Source organism: Bombus fervidus, chromosome 17 (assembly GCF_041682495.2).
Source record: "Bombus fervidus isolate BK054 chromosome 17, iyBomFerv1, whole genome shotgun sequence".
Taxonomy (NCBI): Eukaryota; Metazoa; Arthropoda; class Insecta; order Hymenoptera; family Apidae; genus Bombus; species Bombus fervidus.
The window spans coordinates 3,631,566-3,646,747 of record NC_091533.1 but is presented as its reverse complement, the minus strand read 5'-3'; the positions used below and the strand labels follow the sequence as shown (position 1 = coordinate 3,646,747).

General features: G+C 41.4%; 3 protein-coding genes across 6 annotated transcripts in view; 2 read left to right on the top strand and 1 right to left on the bottom strand.

Annotated features, from left to right (window-relative positions):
• LOC139996259 (acetylcholinesterase) overlaps positions 1–6,839 on the bottom strand; it is a 43,414-nt gene extending 36,575 nt beyond the window's left edge. The window contains exon 1 of one of the 3 annotated variants that reach the window (XM_072020509.1): positions 6,821–6,839. The gene's annotated coding sequence lies outside the window, so the exon portion shown is untranslated. Of the gene's footprint in view, positions 1–1,557; positions 2,227–6,820 lie in introns of those variants that run through there. The other 2 variants (XM_072020508.1, XM_072020510.1) reach the window with 2 other exon arrangements.
• On the top strand, positions 3,748–5,631 carry LOC139996260 (uncharacterized). 2 transcript variants are annotated; one of them, XM_072020514.1, is made up of 6 exons: positions 3,748–3,794; positions 3,946–4,028; positions 4,115–4,277; positions 4,347–4,538; positions 5,001–5,109; positions 5,377–5,631. In XM_072020514.1, exons 2-6 carry the CDS (start codon positions 3,950–3,952, stop codon positions 5,572–5,574), a joined length of 741 nt encoding a protein of 246 aa, XP_071876615.1. In that variant the 5' UTR covers positions 3,748–3,794; positions 3,946–3,949; the 3' UTR covers positions 5,575–5,631. The 2 variants fall into 2 exon arrangements, with proteins under 2 accessions (XP_071876615.1, XP_071876614.1); XM_072020513.1 differs by lacking the exon at positions 3,748–3,794 and having other exon boundaries at positions 3,883–4,028.
• A 5,136-nt stretch (positions 6,840–11,975) lies between the features above and the next one.
• LOC139996266 (uncharacterized) lies at positions 11,976–13,842 on the top strand. The gene is made up of 5 exons (XM_072020520.1): positions 11,976–12,353; positions 12,443–12,602; positions 12,688–12,801; positions 13,283–13,391; positions 13,588–13,842. The coding sequence occupies exons 1-5, from the start codon at positions 12,347–12,349 to the stop codon at positions 13,783–13,785; spliced, it is 588 nt and encodes a 195-aa protein (XP_071876621.1). The 5' UTR covers positions 11,976–12,346; the 3' UTR covers positions 13,786–13,842.
• Positions 13,843–15,182: the final 1,340 nt, after the last annotated feature.

Sequence of the window (15,182 nt, the reverse complement as noted above, 5' to 3'; positions counted from 1 at the left end):
CTTCCGTATCGCGATACCCGTGAAAAGTGCGTGGAATATTAAAATCCGGCCTTTAGGAAAATCTACGAACAAAGGGTCTGGCGAAACGAATAAAGACGAGCACGATCTCTTGCCTCGAACTATAAAACGCGACGCGGTCTTCGCGAGACGAGATTTCGATACAAAATCGAAGATCGTAATCGTTAGATCGGAGCGCTAAAATCGCGATCAAAGTGGAAATACAAGTAGAGATGGAACGAAGAAGCGGCGACCTTCGCCGTAGATTTACCGGTTGACCTCGAACACGAAAATCCCATCTTCGATCTCGTGTGCATCCAGCGAGCTTAAGCCTATCGAAATTTATCACCAAACCTGGCAAACCTCTAGCCGACGTTAATCCGTCCCATATATACCCTGATATCCGTTTGTTGATCTTATCGTTGATCCGATAGCTTCGTCGTCGTAACTCACGCGGACTAATAGAACTATTGCGGAGCAATCTTTGTTTAAAATCGATCTCGTTCTTTTGCCAAGCTAACAGCTCTGGCAGGCAACGGCACGATTTTTTTTAAAGAATGCTGCAAACGGGAATACGCGCATCGATTTACGTGGATCGTCGATCAAGGCCCCTGCTCGTTCGTACGATCGATCCATGTTTCTCCTATACGACCGATGTTTGCTGTTTGCACGACTTCGTCGTTCCGACCTACCGTTGTTTCGAGGTCGTAGCTGCCTCGACAGTTGTTGCCCTTAATTAAAAAGGTTCCTGCTTACTTCCGCGCAAAAGAATGCCACTTTTAGCTGAAAATCATCGGCCGTGGAACAGCACAAAGGAATCTCGAGAACCATAGAGCTGCTGGAAGAACGCGAATCGTCTATGGACGGAGGATAACTTTGTTGGAGCCTTTGAACCCCTTTAAACGCGGTCGTATTTCAAAACAATTACTCGGCGATCTTTCTTATCGGTCCCTTTTTACTTGAACAAGGTGCACGATCCTAAGACGTCGTTCACTATCGCGAGAAATCGTCTCTTATCAGTCCTTGAAGCGAAACGCTACGAGAAAAATCGTTCGCTTCGATGCGCAACAACCGCGAGAAGGGATACGTTCGCTGTACAACGCATATTACGTTAATCCTCGCGAAACGTGCAACGTAGATGAGATTCGAAGAAATGGAGAATAAAACGAGGGACCAGAGTTCTTTGAGACGAGAAGACGCGAAAAGAGAAAACAAGGATTGCTCGCGTCGCCCAGCCGCTGAAAATCGATCTTTTTCGAGTACAAGCGGCTGTACACGAGTTATCGTTTCATCGGTTGCTTATCTCGGCTATCCAGCGAGCCTTTCTACAGGGAAATGGTCGGTGGAAAAATCCTACCGGCAGGACTGATGCAATTTTCTAGCGATTTTCGTCCGATACTCTTGGACTTCCGATAGATAGGGTGGCACGCTACAAAAAATCATTGACCTTCGATGCCGACTATGTTCAAATGTGGCGAATCGAGTGCGGTAAATTGCCGATCGCAGAACGGACGCAACGAAGCGAGTTCCTTCGCAAGAAAACTACAAAGGTAAACTTACGAATTTCTAAGAGAGCAAGCACCGTCTCTGCTTCTTCTGCCCTTGCGTCCAGCTCGGCAACAAGCACCGCGACGAGAACAGCGGCGACAAGCGGAATACGAGGTTTTAGCCGAAACGTGCGTGCTGCTGCTGCTGCTGCTGCTTCGGCTGAGCCCTCCGTTTATCGGCCGCCTCTTTTTCTCGCTCAAATTCTCTCGACCTTGCTCGCTTTTTTACCTTTCTCTTCCCTTTCTTCGATTATTTTCGTTATCTTACGTGACTCTTCATCGACGGCAAATTTTCCAACTCGAATCGGAAGGGCAAGTCGAACACCGACGACACGAATTAACGACAAACCAAACTGTACCTCGCTTATTACAACTCACGTGTGTTCCGCGAGCGAACAGTCGCTAAAACTTGATGGTTCGTGGTCGATGGCGAAGAGCTGAGAAACGACGGCAACGACGACGGCGACGACGACGACGACGACGACGACAACGACAACGACGACGACGACGACGACGACGACGACAACGACGACGGCGACGACGACGGCGGCGGCGGCGACGACGACGACGGCGACGATGACGACGATTTCGACGACGTAAATTGCGAGAATGAAAGGAATCGAAAGAACCACGCGAACAAGTAGGCCGGTTAACCGTTCAGGCCGCACTGACGAGTCGAGCCGTGGCGAGTAAGGGTGAACTGGTCTAGCATCCCCTCTCGGCTTTACCCCACTCTCACCCCATTCGGCTGGCGGTACACCACTCGGTTCCCTCTCTTGTGTTCAACCCCCAGCCAGCCGCTTCCCTCTAACACCCCTTTTCCTCCGTTTATTCACTCCCTCTTTCTTTTCCTTTTTCTCGCATCATCGTCATCGTCGTCGTTGTCGTCGTCTTCGTCGGCGTTCCATCCTTTTCCTTTTCTTCTTCTTCTTCTTCTTATTCCCTCCTTGCCTCTTCTCTTTCACCTTTATTCCGTTTTCATTACTTTCTTCGTATCCACGACAAATACTCCGACACAAGCTCTACCACCGCCACTCGCACACGCGCGTTTTCCCTATACTCCTCTCGGATACTCTTTTTCTCCTCTACTCTTTGCTCCTGCGTGTTTCGACCTCTCTTCGAGAAAGATGCGTATCCGTCTAACGTTCGAATATTTACCAGCCAGAAGAATATTCCTTTTCGATATGGAAAACCAAGGTCCATCGCAGAACCATTTCACGTATATCATTGATTACAGCGATAAGTATCGCGGTGGCAATGAATTTATAGGTTTATTTAGAAAGGAAAAAAACATGATCGCGCGCGGTCAATGTTATAAAAAGAAAAAGTTGCGACTTTGTAACGGCATTCTTCTCTTTATCGTCATCTATCTGCGACTTCCTCGCTAATCCACTACTACCGATCAAATTCTATCCGCTCTCTCGTTTCACATACTCTCGCGGAACTTTGTCAGAAGGAAATGTTCGGGTATTTTTCTTCGTTCCCTAGCAGCTTACCCATTCACGATTTACTACGTATCGAGAGTTTATTTGCCGGCTTACCTTCGGCCTTGCATCTAACCTTCGTTCTCATTGCTCCGATTTCAGGCTTCCAATAACCAAGTATTTACGCCATGACGATCGATACCGCGCGAATTTCATGGCCACCTAAAATAGCCTTTTCGGATTTATGGAAATTCACGCTTCGCTCGTGTTTAGATAATTACCGTTGGCCACGTATCGCTTCATGCACAGCCGATCAACGCGACTGAATTTTTCGTCGTAGCTATTCTGAAATTGCGGCGACTCTGCGCTCCGATGCGACGATCCAAATATTTTCCACGATTCTCTCTCGTTCCGGTTCGATCAGCGACGCAAGTCGACCGATGTAACGTAGTTAAATGGTCATTTGTAGCGCTGCAATTGCACGCTACGTTATAAACGTAGCTGCTCGCCGCTAGCCAAATGAAATCGACGTTTATCGTTGCGCGATCGACGTGTCTCCGAAATTGTACAAGATGAATTTTGTTAAATCGCGAAAGCAGAGTTGCCGTTCCTTAAATAAAGAACGATCAAGGGAATCGGTATTGTTGTTTCTTAATTTCTTATTTAGTTATTTATCAGCCGAATCGATCGATTCCGATATCGCGCATAGGATAAGAGATCTTAAAACTCGAGTGTACGATACTGACTTGTATATAAGGAACGATGTATTAACGAGCCGTGATATGCCGAAGAGTCGGATAGTGGTCGTGTAATTTATCAAAGCCAAGTGAGTATCTTGATTATCCGACGACTATCGGTTCTACTTGGGGAGTGGGGTTTTATATTTGCATAAAAAAAAAGTTTAAATTCCGCGTTAAAGTGAAATATTTCAGTCTTAATTGTCTACTTCTAAACTGCGTATTTTTTTTCGCTTTCAGTAAAATGCGTTTTCTCGTGCCGATATTAGCCATCGTGTTGGTCACCTATCACACGTTTCACTCCCATGTAGCCGACGCGCGACGTAAGTGAAATATTTTTGCTTTGCGGCTTCGATTTAATCGAAAGCGAATTCCAAACTAAAAAGAAAAATCGTTTCTCCTCGTTAAGAAACCGGAAAGTACAATGCGTACAAATCAGGTCAACTTCGAGGATTTCTTGAGAAATTTAAGGAGACGATGAAGAAAGGAGATGAAAAACATGGTGTTCCTGTTCTCGATCCTTTTATGAGCAAGCACGAGCATATAGATTTAAAGGAAAACGGATTGTTCTCGTAAGCGTTAATTACGAAAAGAGAATCAAATGACATTAACCGACATCGATTTTCTTTTTCTTCGAACAGAGCAAAAGGAGACCTGGACAACTTACGCGTAGCTGGTTTATCCGACTATGAAGTAAATCAGGGTGATTTCACGGTGGTTGGTCTTCGAGCCAAAGTAGCTCTTCTGTTCAGGCAAATTAACATTATGACTCGATACAATGTGAGTGGTACGCTCATCGATGAAATTTCCTACTACGGACGTGGAAACCTCGCGTAAGCTTCTCTCAATTATTTCATTTTATACACGTTTTATACAATATAATACAATATAATAGCTTAGCTAGCATGCGGAAGCGCGTAGATTTACGATACTCGATTCGCGCTTTATCTCCGAACTCTGTAAAACGATTAGATCTTTTTAGAAAACGAATATCTTTTTACCACGCAAGTAACCGCATCTTTGAATGAAACGGTAAAGCTTGGGAGCGCACCAGAGTTCGAAAAAACATTTATGTTTCGTCGAGAACGCGCTCGCAGTCGGTTTTGCAGTTTCCTAACGTCAGTAAACCAGTATTACCGAAACGGACTATCAACGCCGCCTGTCGGACATTTCTATAATTTGCACATTGCCTCAGCTACGTTTCATCGATTTTTTCGAATCGCAATTTGGATTTTTCGAATTTGTAGAAGGTATTTCACCGAATGAAAAGCCAACTAAGTTTTTTCAAATTTCAGCCTCGTCATTAGGCAACTTAATGTGACGGCAGACCTGAAACTGGGCGTAAAGGACGAGAGAATACACGTTTCAAACCTCGTAATCCATGCTCATGTAAAGGAATTCGACGTAAGTGTTGTATATGATTATAGCGCGGATTTTTATGCAAATTGATATCGTTATGGACGCAACTATAAAAACAGAACTTGAATACAGATCTATCTTATATTTAAAAACTATAACAAGTACGTTAGATATTTTATATCTTTTCATACGTGTTTGTATTATTAAATATCGCATAAATGCATAAAAATCCACAGTTTACATATAATCCTGTAACAACCAGTGCTTCGGTGATCCTGAATGTCCGAATGATTAACTTTGAAATGTTTACAGTGCGTTATCACCGGATTATACGACGACGAAAATTTGTCCAAGGTTATAAGCAAAACCATCACCGAGATGGTACCAGATTTGCTCGAGAAGTATCAAAATCGAATATCGCAATACGTGAGTAAGGTTGCTACAAATGTGATGAACGACATTTTGAAACAGTTCACGCTGAAGGACTTGTTGGACATGATTGGCGGTTAATCGATAATTCTAAATACATCTTCCTACATCTAGCAAATAAATTGAAGTAAACATAAACCTCTATTCATTACCTTGTTCTATATCGAAGCAAGTTACTGTAGTTCAGCGATCAAAAGGAGCGTGTCGAATACGAGCTGTGGCGAAAGTTAACCTCGGAAAATATTCGAGCTTTTAGCTGCGACCCCTTTCATTATCTCGCCACGGTAGATTAAGAAACGTTGCAACTTTCCAGCAAGAAAGCGGCGGTCTGAAAATTTGTTGGTAACCGATCAATTCTAGAATTTTCTTGTCCGCGTGTTTCATCCGTTACGATAACTCGTTACCTTTCCTCCGCTAAACCACTCCAAATTCTCTAAATCCGCGATGCGCCTTTAATCGACGTAATTAGTTGAAAATCGATGGGAACCCGACGTACCGAGAAAGATAAACTCATTTTCGGAGACGAACGGAGGGAACAGTATTACGATCGATTTTAGATTTCGTTGTTTCGACCGTTCGGTAACGAATATACAGAATGTCATCGAACTGATGTAACAAGCCGAAAGGAGGTGAATCTTCGTGAAAAAATAAGTCGATAAAGTAGAGTGACATTCTTTTATCCGTGGATCTGGTTTCAAGAATGTCGAGTTCGAAAATTTGTCAAGTATACTTGAATTTGGCTAATTATCGACAAGGTGAAAGTGAAGAATCAATGGAATAAATAAGCGGAGTAAAATGTTTTCATTCAGGGCATCAGTTTTAGTACACCTCTAACAAAATCTTAATTTACTTTTGTTGGAAACAAAGCGTATTGTAAAAATGGCTTATTCCGCACTTTCGACTTATTTTTTCGTGTAGAATCAGTTCCTGCTGGCGTGTATCGTTAGTTCAGTAACTGCTTGTATTCGGCTACGTAAAGTTCGCATAACCTCCAAATGCAGAGACTAGAAACTCTCTGCTTGAAAGGAATTTAATTATATCACTTATAGAAAAATAAACCATTGACTTGTACAGTCTCTTTGATATCAACTGCAAAGGCACGGTACTCCGAGAGTAACTAGGGCCAACTGAACTTTAACGTGTACCGTACGACTTCCTTTGATGCCGATTAGTTACGAACTGTCAAAGTGGAAATTTCGAGGCGGACTAAAATAAAAGTTTTTAAAATGTCGTGACTCTTACAGGAGGTTAGACGAAATTTTTCTTCCCTTTATGGTGCACGACGAGTTATGACAAGAGCAACAAGTATCTGTCGAATGAAACTTACTTATTGGTTATCGAATCGCGAGAGAAAAGATTCCTGTAAGTTACAATGGTCGACATACGAAACTAACTAAGCAATATAATTCACGTTGATAGGTGAAACGTCGATAACTTTGTCTCTGATATGTCGCGGTGTATCTTTTCCAAGAAGTACGATGATGTAATTGAGATTAACTATAACGTTATCAGTACATTGCACGACTAAATAATAGGATGAATCGTTTGCGAACTGACACACGCACGATTCGCACGGCAATGGACCGTTTAGTCTCTTTGTCGTGTTCCTGTTCTTTCCTTTTGTTAAAAGATGAGAGGAAACACCTCGCACCAGAGAAAGGGGAGAAAATTAATTGATAACTAAATCGGCGGAGCTGTATAAATTGTCGAGAACCGTCATGTCTCGACGTGCAATGTGAAATTGAAGTTGGCGTCGTACGCAGCGAGAAAATTAACGTTCTATCAAACTCTGCCTACATCCGTGTGCTCTTTCGATCGTTGCAACCCGTTTTAATAGAGTCGTGTCGTGCAGACAAAACAAAGATGCATGCCGCGTTATTCCCGCGAGGGAAAAGCTTTGAAACCGTAAACGAACGAAGAAAATAGGCGAACCTGAATTCTGCCAGAAATAGGTTTGAAACCTAATTCCCGTGATACACGGTGTAGCGCGGAAAAATGGCGAGAAAAAACGGGGCAGTTCGAAGAAAACCAGTTGAATTGAAACTCGAAACAAGCGGCGGAGCAGACAGCTGACAATTACAGTAGTCGAATAAGCGAGACGGCTTCCTTCCAGATACACCTGTGAATCTCACGAAAGTAAAAACGACCCGCACCGTCTAAGGACTAATCTCGTAACGGCGCGGCGACTTCTTTTTCACAACGCACGGCCGCCTAACACCCGGTATGTGCAGGCCAGGAACGCTTGTAAGTGGCGTGTGTGCCGTGTAATTACGAATTCTCCGTAAAGCGAGGAAAACGGGTAACATACCGTGAGGAGTTTCTCATTTCCGTTGAAACGTCGATATAGTCGCGGCAGATAGATATATACGAGGACAAAGGTTCGCGGTTGCCCCTCTGCTTTGCGTGAAAATGCTTTACCGGTTGTTAGAACGTCTGTCCAACCACCGCTAGGTAGTTTGTCGTTATTTAGATACAAGAACGATACGCGACTAAATCCAAGTACTTCGGTATATATGAATAGGAAGTACAGCATACTCGCCTACAGGATGTAAAATAGAATCTATAACATCGTGATTGGGTACTATGACCTTACGCGAGTTAACGTCGGTCACACGCAGCGTATGTTATACTGTTTTAATTGTACAAGATTTCGATAAAACGTATCGGTCATATCTCCTTTCTCGGCATTTTCGATGTCTCTTCTCAGAATGCGTATCGTCGTTTTAATCAGGAAACTCGTACTGCCTCTACGATTGGATGCGCCTTAACATCATTAATTAAGGGGAGATTAATTTCGTTACGCACACCGTGATCTCGGAACTCTAATTGATAACACGACTGTTCTTTGAACTCTGTTCAAGAGGGGTTTGCTTCTTGACAAATTTTACAGAACGACTACGAAAATCGTTCTATAGCCGTATAATTAAAGCAGTCTTACCTATATTTACAAACGAAATCCTTTCAAGTTTCTAGCTCATGGACTCCATCATATCGATATCACAGTAGTTCTATTATCGTACTCGATATCTTTGACGATAAGTGCATCGATCGATGATTCATTTCGAAATAAAGCCGATTACACGCGATACACTGTATTAAATGCTATTTTTTAATGTAACTGTTCCAACAAGATGATGTCAAGGGCGGACGAAAATGGTCGATCCCACGCGGTAACAACTTAGACAGATTAATTTCAGAGGACGACAAACAACGCGTTGGACAACACGGAAAATACCGGCTACGTAGTAGCACTCCTGGTTTGGAACTTGTTAAGAGACACGTAATGTTCGATGTCTACGACTTACAATCTGGTTGATGAGTATTCTCCTTGAGACACGGCGTCGCATGAACGAATTGTGTTTTGCTAGATTACGTTAATCGTCAGCACGTATAAAAGATTTTCCCATGTGTCGTGGTTGTACGCGCGTAAATGCTGCGGGTCTGGCTACGTTGCCACACGATACGAAACGACTGACCGGATACTCGAATTCGCAGAATCCAAGTCAGCGGCAGCCGCGTGTACACGAGTGAGCGTACGAAGAACGTTGTACCCGTTGTTACCAAATCGTAGACGATAAGCAACGTAGTAACAAATTGAAACGTTCCAAATTGTGTAACTTGTTGCCAAACATAGTGGTCATTCTATGCTATTCGATTCTCACATCAATGGAGAAATTATTAATAATTAAAATCTTCAGATATTTAGCGATAGAAGAATAATGTCTGATATTTTGTTTGTAAGTAAAATAACCGAAGGTTTTATATCTCGTCCCGCGATCGTCGAATTATTTTCCTTAAATGCATATACCTTCGAGATGTTTAAGAAGTAACATTTTTTCCACGCATAACATTACTTATGGATATTTTAACATTTTTAAATAATTTTACACGGAGTGAATGTCTATCTACACCAAATCTGTCGTCCAGGACATACATGTTTGATCAAGCCCTAGCATTCTTAAGATGTTCCTTTGGATTAGTACATATTGTTGAAAATTGTGGATCTTTGAAGCCGAAATAATGTTATAGGAACACTTAATTAATATTGAGGATTACTATTAAAACAATAACATATTTATTTCATGGACGATTCCTCATATATTCATCGATACATACTTGCACGCGTCTCTGCACTTTCTTCCATACCCGACTCTTAACCGACTTTTTCTCGACTTTTTCTCGACTTTTTCTCGACTGAACCGTTTACATTCTTTTGTCTTCGAGACGCTGCGCACACACACATACTCGCACTCACATACAAGTACCCCCACTACGCATTTAACCCAGTACAGCACAGAAAATTATACATATCTCAACACATATACTATAATTATTTATATTCATTCTTAGTTTACGCTCAAACGTTTATGTCTAGCTCTCCCTTACTTTGCTTCTCTTTTTTTGTACAAATATATACATACATTCGCGTTTATTTTCTGCCAAAGTGCTTATGCTATAAATAGATAAATATATAAGTAAGGATCGTAATTTTGCAAGTTCGAAGCGAGCTTTCATGATTTTAAATATCACATCGATGTAAAAGTTTTGAAAGTAACTTATAGAAGTTAGCATGGGATGCATACAGGCGATCGTTAATATGCAGGAATTCGTTGAACAATATCGCACGTGCCTGTTGCTTTCAAGAGAATCTTATCCGCAAAATTATCTGTTCGCGGCGTTGTTAAATACGTTTATTTGCAGTTTATCATATTCGTGGAAACTTGTACTCTAATCTAACTTCTTTCGTAATCAAATATCTGTCGGAGCACCCTTTGAACGATCGAGTAGAGTGGCGCTGTAAATGCGCAATATGTTATTGCATTACATGAAAAAAAAAAAAAAAAAAAAAGAAAAAAAATACGAATATTCTTTGGTTACTTATTTATACGCGGTTACTCATGCACTCGCTATTCGAACCGTTTACTTTTGGGCGTCGAGTAATAGCAATGTAAATAACGCGAGAGTCTCGGTCAAACGTACCCTAATAGTTTACCACACGTTTTCTTTCAGAAATTTTGTCGTTACGAATAACAAGAAAAAGATAGTGTGATGTTAAATACATTTTTTTCGCGCATTCGTCATTTGCCTTCCAACCTAATCGTCGGCATATCTGATTAGGCTAAATAGATTAGCAACGCGAGAATAAATCTAATGAACATTATTTTTACGTCGCGAAGCTTGATATGGATCGTGTTTCTAACCGTCTCTCGCGGTCCTCCAGCGTCATACACGAATCGTCTCATTTTCCCGACGGGGCATACAATGTATCGACGAGCGCACGGTTGCCGCCCGGCCGCGAGTTCCAGAAACGTCGATTCGATCCGTTCTTTAATTTCACAAAGCAGTCGGCATACGTGATTATCGGCGCGAGCGGTGGCGTGATCAGGGCATGGTGGGGGTCGTCTCCCCGAGAGGACAAGAAATTTATCCTAGGGCAGTTAGTCTTTCTTCAGAAATCATACCGCATACCTCTTAAACCCTAACGAATAAAATCGCGAATTCAACGAACATCGATAAATATCAAAAGTCAAGTTCTCGGCGTTCTATCCATCAAATCGATCAATTTTCGGATTAATCAATTATTGTACTGTCCGACACGACGAAGTCCAACACTATCTGTCGACGCAATAAGTATTGTAGGCTGGTTAAATAAATAGATATGGATTATATAACTGTGGATTCCAGTTATATTAAAAACCAATCACCCCTATTATCCCAAAAGAAATAAGGGGATCGCCCTGCTCGTGGTGTCGATTCGTGCAATCGTAACGGGCATTTACGACTCCCGTTGACGCGCTACAACGCGACCGCGTCTCCCCGCGACTGAACGAAAATACGATTATGTCAAATTGATCCTGAAACGAGAATTTTGTAAGAGATGTATCGATTTATCGATCGCTTCAGAGAAAAGCGTCCTCTAATTCCTACGGATATATCTCGATTAAACGTGCCATGACATTTGCGTGGCATGTACGTAGCTTGGAAAACTACTGAATCGCATATAGAAAAGAAAAATAATCGGCTGTACTTTTTTGGGAGAAACACAACGGGTGAGAAACACAATCAGGTTACACCTGATCGTGGCAGATCGGTCTCGTCGAAGATGGCCGAGGAGAACCGGAAGCAACCGAACGAGCACATCGCAACAGGCGACTCGTTTTAAACTAGTGGTCCGTGGTCTACCGGAAGTTATCAAAGCAGTGGGCTGTCAGTTAGCCGTCAGCCTTCAGAGTGGTTGTGTTGTTTGTATGTTATATCGAATATTCGTTGATGAACATAAGTTATGCTACGACAGTTCTTCTAAGTTTCGATATTCATTATCTTTCTTCTTCCAAGAAATGGCATGCGATAAGATTTGCAGTTTGTTTCCGAGTGCAGTCTCTTGATAGATGTCGGTGGCGTACCATCGAAACGTTCGTCGAAAAATTGAATTAAACGAAAAATCGACGAATAGAAGAAGCTTGTGTAAATTCGAGTTTAAACGTAGCATAATATTCGCGTGGCATGTACATAGTCTTGAAAGATGCTAAAACGCATATAGTAGAGAAAGAATCGACTATACCTTTTTGGGAGAAATAACGGACGTTGACACGCGATCGGGCATAGCTGTAGAATTGAATTTCTTGAATGACGATTGCCGAATTGTCACTCCCTGTAATAAAGAGCGACCAATGGAATTAGTGTCCTTGCTTCTTTATCTTTTAACTACTTTTTTTAGCAATCACGTGGGCCGATTGTATATCGTGCATATAAGATATTAATGCATGAAATAAGAGATATCAAAACTCGATTATCGGAAAGCTAGTGATTTTGTTTCAGTTTTATTATCTGTTACGCATTCGTGTTAGCCGACATGTTCCGTAAGTGGAATATTTTTGCTTTGCGGCTTTGGTTTAATCAAAAGTGAATTCGATTCATAGAAAATAAATTGTTTCTCCTCAATAAAAAGCCGAAGTGTTCGGTATGTTGAAGTCGGATCAACTTAATGGATTTCTCGAGAAATTTAAGGAGACGATGGAGGAAGGAGATGAAAATCTTGGTATTCCGGTCCTTGAACCATTCGTGAGTAAGCGCCTGGATATAAATTTAAACGAAGACGGATTGTTCTCGTACGTATATGTTTTATGCATTAATTACAGAAAGAGAATCGAGTGACATTAACCGACATCGGTCTTCTTCTTCTTCTTCAAACAGAGCAACAGGACGTGTGAAGGATTTACGCATAGATGGTTTGTCTAACTATAGAGTAAAGCGGGTTGATTTCCCGATGGCTGGTTTTAAAGCCATTCAAAGTAATTTTTCTGTTCCGCGAAATTAAGATCGAGACTCGGTACAAAATGCAAGGTACATTTCTTGATGAAAATTTCTTCCACGGACATGGAACACTCGAGTAAGTTTCTCCCAATTATTTCCTTTTGTACACGTTTTATACAATGAATATAATAGCTTAGCTAGCATGCAGAAGCGCGTAGATTTACGATACTCGATTCGCGCTTTATCTCTGATCTTTGTAAAACGTTTAGATATTTTTAGAAAATGAATACTTTTTTACTACACAAGTAAACGTATCTTTTAATAAAACGGTAGAGCTTGGGAGCGCACCACTTTTCGAAAACGTATTTATGATCCGTCGAGAACACACCCGCAGTCGGCTTTGCAGTTTCCTAACGCTAGTAAAACAGTATTGCCGAAGCGGACCATCAACGCTCGGAGATTTCTTCAGTTTATAAACTGTGTAAACTACGCCTGACCGCTGATTAAAAAGGCAACTACATTTTTTCGACTTCAGCCTCCGCGTTAAGAAACTTAAAGCGACGACGGACCTGCAACTCGAGATAAGGCAGGGGAGGCTGTACGTTTCAAACCTGGAATTGCAGACCAGAGTAAGGAAATCCGACGTAAGTGTTGTATATGATTACAGTGCGGATTTTGATGCAAATCGATGTTCTTATGGACAAAACTATAGACACGGAACCTAAAGAGGGATTTGCCTTATCTATAAAAATTATAACAAGTATATTATATATGATCCTGCAACAACCAGTGCTTGGGTGATCCTGCAAGACCGAATGGCTAATTTTAAAATATTTCCAGTGTGATGTCTCCAGATTATACGTCAACGATGATTTGTCCGAGAATATAAGCGAAACCATCTCCGAGGAGGCACCCAATTTCCTCGAGGAGTATCAAAATCAAATATCGCAATATGTTAGTAACATTGTTAGGAATTTGATGAACAACATACTAAGAAATTATACGCTGCTAAACTTGCTGGACATGATTGGCGGTTAATCGATAATTCTAAACACTCTTTCATACTTCTAACAAATAAATTGGAGTAAACATAAATCTCTATTTCCTTACTCTATATCGAAGCAAGTTACTGTAGTTCAGCGATCAAAAGGAGCGTGTCGAATACGAGCTGTGGCGACAGTTAACCTCGGAAAATATTCGAGCTTTTAGCTGCGACTCCTTTTTTCGACCAATCATTATCTCGCCACGGTAGATTAAGAAACGTTGCAACTTTCCAGCAAGAAAGCGGCGGTCTGAAAATTTGTTGGTAACCGATTAATTTTCGGATTTTCTTGTCCGCTGTTTCATCCGTTACGTTAACTCGTTGCCTTTCCTCCACTAATCCACCCCAGATCTCCTAAATCCGCGATGCGCCTTTAATCGACGTAATTAGTTGAAAATCGATGGGAACCCGACGTATCGAGAAAGATAAACTCATTTTCGGAGACGAACGGAGGGAACAGTATTACGATCGATTTTAGATTTCGTTGTTTCGACCGTTCGGTGACGAATATACAGAATGTCATCGAACTGATGTAACAAGCCGGAAGGAGGTGAATCTTCGTGAAAAAATAAGTCGATAAAGTAGAGTGACATTCTTTTATCCGTGGATCTGGTTCCGAGAATGTCGAGTTCGAAAATTTGTCAAGTATACTTGAATTTGGCTAATTATCGACAAGGTGAGAGTGAAGAATCAATGGAATAACTAAGCGGAGTAAAATGTTTTCATTCAGGGCATCAGTTTTAGTACACCTCTAACAAAATCTTAATTTACTTTTGTTGGAAACAAAGCGTATTGTAAAAATGGTTTATTCCGCACTTTCGACTTATTTTTTCGTGTAGAATCAGTTCCTGCTGGCGCGTATCGTTAGTTCAGTAACTGCTTGTGTTCGGCTTCGTAAAGTTCGCATAACCTCCAAATGCAGATACTAGGAACTCTCTGTTTGAAAGGAATTTAATTATATCACTTATAGAAAAATGAACTATTGACTTATGCGGTCTCTTTGATATCAACTGCAAAAGCACGGTATTCCGAAAGTAACTTGGGCCAACTTCAACGTGTACCGTACAACTTCCTTTGATACCGATTAGTTACGAACTGTTAAAGTGGAAATTTCGAGGCGGACTAAAATAAAAGTTTTTAAAATGTCGTGACTCTTACAGAAGGTTGCACGAAATTGTTCTTCTTTTTATATCGCACGACGAGTTGTGACAAGAGCAACAAGTGTCTGTTGAATGAAATTTATTTGTTGGTTATCGAATCACGAAAGAAAAGATTCCTTTTATATAATGGATTATAATGGTCGACATTTTTGCCGTATGAAACTGTTGAAGTAATTATTTCTAGGAAAATCTTATATCTTTTTCTTTTGTATACCTGTGACCTGGACACCGCC

What these genes read in the sequence shown, in the direction of transcription:
- LOC139996266 (XM_072020520.1), top strand. An exon ending in CAAAGTAATTTTTCTGTTCC is followed by an intron (nt 12,802 to 13,282) that starts GCGAAATTAAGA and finishes TTTCGACTTCAG; the next exon opens with CCTCCGCGTTAAGAAACTTA. An exon ending in CCAGAGTAAGGAAATCCGAC is followed by an intron (nt 13,392 to 13,587) that starts GTAAGTGTTGTA and finishes AAATATTTCCAG; the next exon opens with TGTGATGTCTCCAGATTATA.
- LOC139996260 (XM_072020514.1), top strand. Translation starts at nt 3,950, where the DNA reads ATGCGTTTTCTCGTGCCGATATTAGCCATCGTGTTGGTCACCTATCAC. An exon ending in AAGGAAAACGGATTGTTCTC is followed by an intron (nt 4,278 to 4,346) that starts GTAAGCGTTAAT and finishes TTCTTCGAACAG; the next exon opens with AGCAAAAGGAGACCTGGACA. An exon ending in TACGGACGTGGAAACCTCGC is followed by an intron (nt 4,539 to 5,000) that starts GTAAGCTTCTCT and finishes TTCAAATTTCAG; the next exon opens with CCTCGTCATTAGGCAACTTA.